Raw genomic sequence first — 11,045 nt, 5'->3', positions numbered from 1 at the left:
AAGTCAGGTCAGTCTCTAGCTGCAGAGAAACCAAGATGAACTCAGTAATCTGCAGGACTTGACTCCCCACACGCTAAGAAGAATGCTGAGGACAGTTCACTTGCCCTTTGCTATGGATGAGTAGGGAACAAGTTCCCCAGTACTTTATGAAGTGACACACCAGTCTTTTTTGATAACTTACAGGAGCTGAAGAAAAACAGTCACCCCGCTCTCTAAGAATGCTGTCCCTTTCCTGTAAGGGCACAGGAAATCCCCCTCCACCCCCCAGAGGAAGGGGTAAGCAGGAGGAAGGAAACTGAACCTAATGGAAAGTAAACATGTCAACTGTGAAAACAGTAACAACCAGTAACTACAAAAATCCTTCCTTGTTATACCCAAGGACAATGAGTACTCTGGTATTTCAGTTATTCAGTGTTTACAGAGTTAAACCCCCCACAATTACTGGCCAATTCCCTTCTGTGTACACCATTAGTGCTGTTGTGTTGTACACCTTCTCCAGTTCAACATCAAATACAGTGACTGAGATGTAGATACAGTCAAGATGAAGGATTGCTTAATTCTTCCAAAATGGTCACTGCTTAATGGCATAGACCTATTAACTCTGGGTCAGCTGCTGTAGGCCTTTACAAGCCACAGAAAGTAACAGAATAGGTGTTCCCCAGCTGGCATCAAAAGTAACGGTGAAGATAAAAGTGAGCACACAAACACAGAACTGTTATATACAAAAAAAGTTTAATTGAAATACCTGTATAAAAAATATGATCTCCATACATTTCACACTGTTAAACAGAAGAAAAAAAAAATCCAAATCCAAGCTGCATAAATGCAACCAGATCACAGAAACACAGCTATTAAAATAAATTAAGGTTTATGACTCTGCCACTCTACCTTCCAGAGCCAATGCACGGAGACTGTACAATGTCAATAATTTAAAACCCTTCCAAACAGCATTACTTTACATTTCTGGTACAATAATACCAGACAAAAGGCATACTGACTAACTTTAAAAAGTCATTCTATTTCCCTTAAATTAGACTTTGTACAACAATTTTCCATCTTCCAACAAAAATTGATAAGGTCAGAAAATTCTTTTTTTTTTTCTTTTTTTTTTTTCTTTTTTTAAACAAAAGTTGACAGGAATGCAGAAAAAAAGTGCCATGGGCAAACCACTAGAATTCCCATGGGGAGAAGGAGGGGAAAGCACAGTGTTGAATAACTCTAACCAAATAAATTAACCAAATAAATAGCCACAGCTGAAACCTGTGGGAGGTCTTCTAAACTCCAAACAATAAATAACTGTATAGTACATGGGAAAAACCAAGTTTACATAAACACATTATACAGGTATGGAAAAAAAAAAAAGTAAAGTCCTTGAATATTGCATTGATTGTGCATTCAACATGCCCATACATACTTTAAGACTCGCAGGGTGACAAAAGGCCGGGGGGAGTTGAGAAAGGGGCTTCTCATGCCCAATGGTAGAGATGATAAAAGGAAACATGAATAAATGTTTCTGATAAAAAAGCTGATATACCTGTTCATATTTCTGTGCAGGCTATAGGAAATATTTTGAGCAGCAGAGGTGGATTGGATTTGGAAAGGGCCAGGGGGCAGGAGTGAAATGTCTGTGTTCAAGTATTCCATCACCAGTGGATGGGACTACTTCATTCAATCACCGAACATGTTCTCCAATGCATCATAGGAGCTGCTTCCTCCAGCACTGAGTCTAAAGGGAGCAAATTCCTATAATGAACTGGATCTTCTTTGGACATACACAGCTCAAAAAAGAAAGTCCCACTGAAGCAGCTTTCAAAAAGGCACTCAAAAGCAAATAAAATCTAGTCCAGGCTCTATGAGAGCAAAAAAGTTTACCATGTATTCAAGAGGTCACTGCTTTCTTAATAAGGTCAGTCTGTGACTAAGTACTGGCCTGCAACTCCCAAACATCAGCGTTTCCAAAGGAAATCTCTCATTCCAAAGCAGAAACCAGCAAAGGGGGAAAATAAAATCAAGTCCCTCAGACAAAGATTCAACTACAGAATAATGAATGCATTTTTCTAGCCCCTCCTATGTATTGGCAGCAGCACTGTGGTCTTTCTGCTTGTAGCTCCCCTCCCAGTGCGAGGTCCTTAGTAATTCACAGACTCTCATTACTTGAACTTGTGCTAGATACATCAGTATCAAGGGTCCGTAGCCTTATGTCACAGTCCTCAGACTTCACTACTTCAGATTTGTGCATCCATTGATGGTCAAAAATTTGCTCAAGTGTTGGTCTGTCTGAAGGCCTCAGTGAAAGGCACCATTTGATCAGCTGTTGACATTCTGTAACAAACAAACAACAACGCAATTTTAGACTAGGAAAGGAAAAAGACAATCCTGAATAAAAAGTATTCACATGTACAAGCTCAAATGTACAGGACTAATTAAAAAAAATAGAAAAAAGGAAAAAAGAAAAAAAGGCCCCCATGTGACCCCTATACAACTCACCAGGTGAAATTCTTCTCCTGAAGTATAATCGTCCCCTCAAGATTTCTTCATCTTGCTCAAAAGGGATGTCTCCACAAACCATATCGTACAGCAGAACTCCCAGAGACCATACTGTCGCTGACCTCCCATGGTATCTGTGGTATCTGATCCACTCTGGAGGGCTGTATACTCTCGTTCCTAAAAGCAGGGAGGGGGGGAAAGAATTAAAGTCAAGGTTTAGTGTTTCCCCATTGTTCAGATCCTTCTAGCAGGGCTGAATTAAATTCGTAAACTTGCCATTTGAGAGTTAAAAAAAACAAAACAAAACAAAACATCTCTTATGGGCCAAAGCCATTAGCGGTGTAATTTCAGGTCATCAGCAGGGTTACACCATCAACAAACTTGGCCCATCCGGTTGCGCTATTTTGTTGCGAGGAATAACACAGCCCCATCAGCTGACTGTTTACTGAGGCGAGCTCCCTTTCACTGACCACGTGGCGTCTGCAGCATCACACCAAAAATAGACACAAAAGGACAAAGGGGGCTGGCGGGGAGGAGAAGAGAGGGCGGCAAGAAGGTGAAACTCCGGGCTGCCCCTATTACACGGGGCTAAGGGGCTTTACCCAATTCCGCAAGGCGGTAAACAAAATAGGGCCGATTACGATTTCTACATTTTTAAGGCCCCCCCCCGGGCTTCTCTGCGGCAGCTTTTCCCAACCCGCCCCCCCCCGGTGCCCGCGGGCTCCTTGGATACCAAACAAAACCGGGAATTCGTGATGCTGAGGGTCACGTGCGGCGGGGCTTCGGGTTTCACAACAAACAGATGTGAGTGCGGCAGCTGGGGGGGGGGGGGCGGGCAGGAAGAGTCCCCCATTACATCAGTCACACTCCAAGGGCAGGGAGAAATACTCCCCCCTCCTGTCACACACGGGCTTATTTTCAGCTTTCCCATCTCTAAAGCGTCGAGCCCGGCCCCAAAGCTAGTATCGAGACATTGCGAGGGAGCGTGCTTGTCCCCATTGCTTTAAAATCTGCAATGCGGGATTTCCAGGACACCGGCAGAAAGGGGGGGGGGGGGGCTACCGCTTCAAGTTAAAAAGCACCGCATATAAAAACTGCATATCCACACATGGAAACATCTGACACTGGTGAAGCCTCCATGTAAACAGATCGCCCTCTAGGAAAAAAAAAAAAAAAAAAGCCAAACCAAAATGCTTTTTCCAAGACAGGGAAACATAAACTGCTGCGTCACTGCCTGGAATCGCTCCTTCCCTACGCAACCGAACACCCCTGAGCTGCTTCGGGCCAAAGGTTTCCGTTACCGATAGACCCGATACGAACCCCGGCGTCAGAGGGGCCGCTCGCCAGGAATGGGATGCGCGGCAGCTGCCGGGAGGGCATCACCCTGGGCGGGGCGCGGGGGTCTGCCCCAACACAGCGCGGGCAGGGCACGTACCGTCGAAATCTGTGTAGACCGTGTCCTTGAGGAGGGCCCCCGAGCCGAAGTCGATCAGCTTCAGCTCGCCCGTCCTGAGGTCGACCAGCAGGTTCTCGTCCTTGATGTCCCGGTGCACCACGCCACAGCCGTAGCAGTGGCGCACCGCCTCCAGCACCTGCCGGAAGAATCCACGGGCCGTCTCCTCGTCCAGGGCGCCCTTCTCCGTGATGAAGTCGAAGAGGTCCTTCACCAGCTCGGGCCGCTCCATGATGATCAGGTAGCCGTCGGGCCGCTCGTACCAGTCCAGCAGCTTGATGACCCCTCTGAAGCCGGAGCCCACCTTCTTCAGGAGAACGATCTCCAGGGGCACCATGACGCCACTCTGGGCACAGAAGGGGAGGGGGCGCGGGTCAGCGTGGCGGGAGGGGGGGGGGGGCCGGGCGCCCCCGCGGCGAGGGGAGGGGGGGAGGAGGGGAGGGCGGGGAGGAGGGCGCGGCCGGCGGGCCCCCTCCGCCGCTGCCGCAGTCCGAGGGGCGGGCGCGGCGCTGCGGCGGCGAACCCTCGCCAAATTCCCCCCCCCCCCGCCCCGACGCAGAGGCCGCGCCAGCGGGGCGGGCCCCGCCGCCCACACAATAGCCCCGCCGCGGCGGAGCCCCGCGGCCGCGCGGCACCCCCGCCGCCCCGGGTACTTACAATCGTGCCCCACTCGGTCACCCTCTCCTTCACCACATGCTTCACGGCGACCTGCGGAGCGGGGAGGAAAGCGGGCGCCGTGAGCGGCGGGGCGGGCGCAGCCTGCGCCCCCGCCGCGGAGGGCCGGGCCGGGCCGCGCCGCGCCCGCAGCCTCCCGCTCCCGCCCGCCGCCCCCGCCCGGGAAGGGCCGTCCCGCGCCTCACCGGCAAGCCGTCGGCGATCCTGCTGCCCGCGTAGACGGTGCCGAAGCCCCCGCTGCCCAGCACGGAGCCCACCTGGTAGACTTTATCGAACGGCTCCTTCTCCACTTTCACTGCGGAAACGAGAGGGAAACACACGGCGTTAGCGTCCGCAGCCGCGCTGCGCTCCACCAAAAATTAAAAAAAATTAAAAATTAAGAATAATAAAAGCCCCCAAACGCTCTGCCCGCTGGACGCTTGTTATGTGCGCTGCCCCAATTCTGCCCAAGGCTTCCTTATTTTTTTTTTTTTAAATTGTCTTCTTCAATTGAGGGGAAAAAAAAAAGGGAAAAAGTGCACCCCGAAGTTCCGGGGGCTGCCAGGCGCCGGTCAGAGGGGCCGGCCCGCGCCCCGCCCGGCGCGCTGAGCTCGTCGTAGGGGGGGGGACACCGCAGCCCCTGCGCCGGCCCCGCCGTACCTGGCTGGAGGATCTTCACTGGCAAGTGGTCCATGCTGGTGGGGCTGCAGATGTGAGCCAGCGAGCCGAACTTGGAGAGCAACATCTTCCGAGGCGGGGGCACGGCGAGTCCCCCGCGGCGGCAGCGCCGGCGTCCTCCCGGCTCGGCGCTCGGCGGCGCGGCGCTCCTCTCTCCGGAGCCGGCTGGGGGCGGCGGGCCGCCGGGACCTTCCGCGCGGCTCCCTCCCCGGCCGGCAGCGGGCACCGACGGAGTCCGCGGGGGTGCCCGCCGGCACGGATCCACTCGGCGGCCGCGCCGAGTCCTCCGGCGCGAGGCAGCCGCTGCCGCCGCTCTCCCTCCTCCAACCGGCGAGAGTCGCGCGGGGCCGCGCGGGCAGAGCCGGAGCCCGCCGCGGAGGCAGGCGGGTTCGGGGGCTGCGGGGCCGCGCCTGGAGCCCGCCCCTGCGGGGGCCGCCGCGGCGGGGAGCGGGCTGGACGCCGCAGTGGAGCCGTGGCGGGCAGCAGGAGCCGCGCCGCCGCCGTGCCTGCCCGCGCGCTTCTGAGCCGGCGGCGCCGCCGAGCCGCCTCTTAACTCCCAATATTTTGGTGCGGGCAGAGCGCGGCGAACGCGCCGAGGATATCCCTCCGCGGGGGAGGGGGAAACACCTCTCCCCGCCACCCCAGCGGCCCCCTCCCCTCCGCGCCCGGGCGCCCGCGGTGCGGCGGCCGGGACTGCAGCCTCCCGTCCCGCCCCGCCCCATCGGGCGGGCGGGCGGGCGGGGCGGGGGAATGGGAACTACTTATTTGTAGTAACCGACGCGCAGAGTTACAGACTGTCTGAGAAACGCATCACGCATTAGCGGCGGAAAAAAAAAAAAAAAAAGAAGGCGGGGGGGTGTGGGGGGAGATTCTCCTATTTGCGTTAACATTTCCGCATAGCCAATCGCGGGGCGCCTTTTCAAAGGACTACTGGTGCGGCCAATGAGGAGGGGTCTCATTTGCATGCGGCGGAGCGGGGCCAGGCGGCAGGGCGAGAGCTCCGCAGCGCGGCGCGCCGCGCCGGGCCCCGCCCCGCGGCTGCGGGAAGGTCGCTCCGCTCCGCGCCGCTCCGGGTCGGCCGAGAGGCCGCGCGGGGGCGGGGCGCTGCGCTGCCCTGCCATCGCCGGGGCACTGCCATCGCCGGGGCACGCCAGGCCGCGGCTTCGGCGGACCCGGCCTGCGGTACAGGCAGCCCCCGGCACGGTGCGTCAAAGCCCGCTTCTTCAGAAAGCCGGTGCTCGCCTAAGTAACGCGTGGCGCGCTCCCCCCGCCCGCCGCGGCGATGTCTCCTTCTCCCCGCCGCTGCCCGCCTCGCCTCGGCGCAGCCCGGAGGCTTGCCGGCGCGGGCGGGGGAACGCCGGGCGCCTGCCTTCCGCGCCTGCTTCCGTCAGGCAGCTCCCCCGTGCGGAAGCCCCGCGGGGCCGATGCGGCGCGACGGCGGGCGCCGGTGCGGCGGCGGCGGCGCGCCTCGGAGGAGCTGAGGGCTTCCCTCCCCTCCCCCGCCCCGCTCAGGCACCGCGCCGGGAAGGGACACGAAGCCGTTCCGCTTCCCCGGTCCTGTCGCTGCGCGGGGCCGCGGCGCCTCAGCCGCCCGGCCCGGCCCGGCCCGGCCCGGCCCGCAGGGGGCGCTGCATCAACAGGAATCGGGGCGCGGCGGCGGCGGGGCGCGGGCCGGCTGGCGGGGGCGGCCTCCCCCTCCCCGGCCGGCTGCGAGGCAGCCTTTGAGTGTCCTCCTCCTCCTCCTCCTCCTCCTCCTCCTCCTCCTCCTCCTCCTCCTCCTCCTCCTCCTCCTCGTCCGGCGGCGGGGCCGTTGCGGCGGCGTTCCGTGAGGCGCCCTCTTCCACGAGGCTTCGGCCGGACCGGCCCCCGGGAGGCCGTTAGCGGGTGTTGGGGCGCTGCCACCGTGAGGCCCTGGGCAGCGGCCTCGCCTGAGGGGAGACCGAGAGAGCTGGGAGAGTCCGGGGGAGAGGAAAGCCCGAGGGCGCTCAGGGGATCTTGGGGTGTGTGTCCAGCAAAAGCTGTGGGCCACCGATTAAGGAATCAGTTAGTGCTGTGCTGGGTGGGCAACAATGCCTTAATAACTGTTCCGGCGGCTACTTTTAAGACCGCTGGCCAGGTGCGTGCAAGCGGAGAAATGGCGTGCGGATGTGCGAGGCTGAAACTCAACCGGGGAATACCACGACGTTTGCAGACGGGAGGTCAGCACCTCCGCATCTCCGACACTGCCACCCCTTTTACACCACCGCAGTCCCAGGTGCATAATAGGAGTGTCTCACGTCCCCTCTGTTGACAATGGTGAAGTCGGAGGTACCGGTACTGCACGGGATCCCTAATGTGAGGGTATTTTTGGACAATCACTTGAAGAGCTGGCAGTCAGTCCTTCCCACCCTCAGCACTGGGAGAGCCTTGCAGTTGGCATTGTCTGATAATAGTAGTGCTGTAAGCTCAGGCAGTCATGCCCGTAAACAAAGCAAGGGCTTCTAGGGAGAGGTAATATCTTTTATTAGATTAGACCAGCTGATGTAAAGGTCAAGTTTTCAGGCACAGTTTCAACCCTTCATGTCCCAGAATGTGTTTTTTGAAGCTAGATCAGTTGAGCTATAAAAGTTACTACCTCTTGGACAGACCGTGATATTTGCAGAGGAACCAAACTAAACCGTTCAGTTTATTGAGCAGCTGAAGAATTCAGGAGGTTTCATGTTTACAGATTTTTTTTTTCTTGAAGCTAATTATTTGGATTTATCAGATAACGCTATAAGAAAGCTATTTTTGGTGTTAGATATCCTGCCTTTTGGCTATCTCTAATCACATGGAATAAGTTTCTCCAGATAATGGCATATGCATGCTATACTTATGTTTATTGCTGCTGAAATGTAAACAAATACAAACACTGGGAAGATTTCACGATCTCGCAATACATGTTCCAGGTTTATTTTAAAGAATTTAGCTGTAGCTGCCTTTTGCTATAATCCTTGTCAGTGGCTTGTTGTGAGTATTGTTTTAAATGGAGAAGTGGTGTTTCTCACTTCCAAAATGAGATCTCTGGTTATTGAAATAGCAAATATTTTTAAAGAGGGAAAACTGGCATTAAATATTAATTTGCATAAGTGCTAATTATTTAGGGAATTAACACTGCAAGTAGTTACTAATTCCTGTGTTTTTACATGGCTAGGCATGAAAAATCGTGTGTATCACTAGTCTGCAAACGTAAAAACATCAGGCCTTTTCATTCCAACTGCTTTGCAATTTCTTTGCAATTTCTTAAATCCATCTTTGTGTTGTCAATCTATGCTAAATCAGTGATATACTTACCTTGAACCTGTTCAAGAAAATAATACAGAGTTTCCTCAAAATCCTGTTGAGTTTAAGCTAAAACTTCTTCAGCTCTGTCAGCTGTAATACTTTTAGTCAAAAGAATATGGCATACTTTACACATCTACGTTTGAAGCAAAATGGTGATCTAAAAAAGACCACGATCAATGTCTGGTATTGGTATAACCCCCTATCCGATTTGTATTTTCACAATAGTGTAAAAGGAAGGGTATTCTATATTTAACATTAAAGAAAACAAGGTAGTTACTGTAAAAAAGTGATAAGGGGGTATTTGTTCTTCACTCACTTAATTTTGGCAGACAGACATTTAATTTGTGTACAGCTACAAGGACTCTTGGTTTGACAGAATTACAGATGGATCCCAGACATGGAATTTACCCTGTCTTTACACATAAGCCTTTCATGAGTTTGCGGTGCTCCTTTTGATCTGGCTTGGAACATGCAGTTCAGTGGTCCTAAACAATTATAGCTGCAGAAATATTTTATAAACTAGTTTTGGCCTCTTTAGCAGTGGCTTTGCAACTATAAATGGAAAATCATTCATGGGTAGGATGCCAGTTTGTTCTTTGATGTACAAATCATTTTTCTGTGCAGCGGTCCCTGAGCAGGCGTGAGTTTGTCAGGCACAGAAATACGGAAGATCCATGGGAGTTTCTGCTTGCAGCACAGAGACAGTACCGCCTTCAGGCTACCTTTTAATGTCTGTATGGAACCCAGTTCAAAGTTTGCTGTGGCACATTGTCAGGTACTGCCCTGGTGGCATTAATGTGCTCTAATATATGCCTATAGCCATTGCAGGTCTTCTGGATGGGACTACCAAAATGCATCTGTTTGCATAATGTGACCATGAGGAATGCTGCTAAGAATGCTCTAGCAGTAAAAGTCCATTAAAGTTGATAAAAATATTGGTATTCTTAGGTCTCTCAACCTCCTCGTATGTCAAAGCTCCTAGCCATCTTTAATGACCCTTCACTTGACTCTCTTCAGTCTCTCTTTTATTTGGTGAGAGAAGAAACTGAACAAACAGTGCTCCAGATGTGGCTTCATATGTGCTGAATAGAGGGCAATAATCATGTCCCTTGACCTGCTGGCTGTGGTCTTGCTAATGCAGTCCAAGATGCGGTTAGTCTTCATTACTGCAAGGACACGCTGCTGACTTTGTTCAGTTTGTGGTCCACTGGGTCCTCTCCTGTAGAACCGTTAGTCCCAGCCTGCACTCCTCCGTAAGTATATCCTGTCCCAGGTGCAGGACCTTGTATTTATCTTTTTGGAACTTCAAAACAGATGTATCTGTTATACACTCATTAAGCTTTTTGAGGTTTCCCTGAATGGCAGCTATAGCCTCCAGTATACCAACAGCTCCCCTTGATTTGGTGTCACCTTGTACTTCCTAAGGGGTCTCATCATGCAGGTCATGGATGAAAGAGTTGAATAATATCAGCACTTGTATTGATCCCAGAGAATACCACTTGGAATCACCTGCTAATTGGACTTCAAACAGTTCTTAGCTACCCTTTGAGGCCAATGATCTGGTCAGTTTTTAACCCACCTCATAGTCCACCTGTAACTCCACAGTTTGGCTGCAAGGACGCTAGGAAACTGTTTCAAAGGTCTGCTAGAGACAAGGAGAACAACACCTGCTACTCTAACCTCACCCAGAGAGCCTGTCATGTAGTTGTAGAGGGCAATCGGTGACTGAACACAGTTTGCCCTTGCAAAATTCAAGATGGCCGTTCTGAATAACATTCCTGTTGTCGTGTGAATGGAAATGGTTTCCATGAGTACTTGCTCCATGATTTTCCCAGTGACTGAGAGAAGGTTGGTCATCCTGTCATCACCCAGATTCTCCTGGCAATTTTCTAAGACAGACATTTTTATAGTTGTCAGAAACCTCTGATCACCGTGACCTTTCACAAGGGACAGAGATTGCCCTTCCAATGACATTTGCTGGCAGTCTTAGTACTCTCAGATGTACCCTGTCCAATCCCATATGGACTTGTATTACATTTCCAGCTTGTTTAAATAGACCCTAACCTGATCCTTGCTACTTGACATGGAGCTCTGGGAGGCCTGAGAGCAGACCTTGCCAGTAGAAACTGAGACAAAGACAACATTGAGTTTCCTGTGTGCTGTGTCACAGGGTCACCTGCTGTATTCAGCAGCAGGCCTAGATTTTACTGTCTCCCGTTTTGCTGCAAAGGGTCTTTACCCTTGATATCCTTCATCGATTTTAACTGCACGCAAGCATTGGCACTCTTATTACATCCCTGCATGCCTGGGCAATGCTTCTGTATTCCTCCTCATCGTGTCCCCGCTTCCACCTCCCATATGCTTCCTTTTTGTTGTTGAGCTCAGTCATATATTCACTGTGCTGCTAAGGCAGGCCCCTGCTATACCTGTCTCTTTACTTGCAAATTAGGATGGATAACAGGTATGTCTG

The 11,045-nt window shown here is 52.6% G+C and overlaps 1 protein-coding gene across 1 annotated transcript; it reads right to left on the bottom strand.

The window, feature by feature from the left end:
• Window positions 1-1,086: 1,086 nt before the first annotated feature.
• PIM3 (Pim-3 proto-oncogene, serine/threonine kinase) lies at window positions 1,087-5,911 on the bottom strand. The gene is made up of 6 exons (XM_052790425.1): window positions 5,255-5,911; window positions 4,801-4,910; window positions 4,598-4,648; window positions 3,923-4,286; window positions 2,488-2,664; window positions 1,087-2,322 (listed from the first exon to the last, which is right to left on the bottom strand). The coding sequence occupies exons 1-6, from the start codon at window positions 5,337-5,339 to the stop codon at window positions 2,138-2,140; spliced, it is 972 nt and encodes a 323-aa protein (XP_052646385.1). The 5' UTR covers window positions 5,340-5,911; the 3' UTR covers window positions 1,087-2,137.
• Between the last annotated feature and the right edge of the window lie 5,134 nt (window positions 5,912-11,045).

This window comes from Harpia harpyja, chromosome 6 (genome assembly GCF_026419915.1).
Source record: "Harpia harpyja isolate bHarHar1 chromosome 6, bHarHar1 primary haplotype, whole genome shotgun sequence".
NCBI classification, from domain to species: domain Eukaryota; kingdom Metazoa; phylum Chordata; class Aves; order Accipitriformes; family Accipitridae; genus Harpia; species Harpia harpyja.
The sequence above is the reverse complement of the archived record's forward strand: the minus strand, read 5'-3'. Positions and strand labels throughout refer to the sequence as shown.

Bases quoted from the DNA above. Each gene is read 5' to 3' on its own strand.
- PIM3 (XM_052790425.1), bottom strand. From the start codon at position 5,339: ATGTTGCTCTCCAAGTTCGGCTCGCTGGCTCACATCTGCAGCCCCACC. The intron at 2,665-3,922 runs GTACGTGCCCTG...CCCTGCTTTTAG, and splicing joins GGTCTACACAGATTTCGACG to GAACGAGAGTATACAGCCCT. The intron at 2,323-2,487 runs GTGAGTTGTATA...TGTTTGTTACAG, and splicing joins CAGGAGAAGAATTTCACCTG to AATGTCAACAGCTGATCAAA.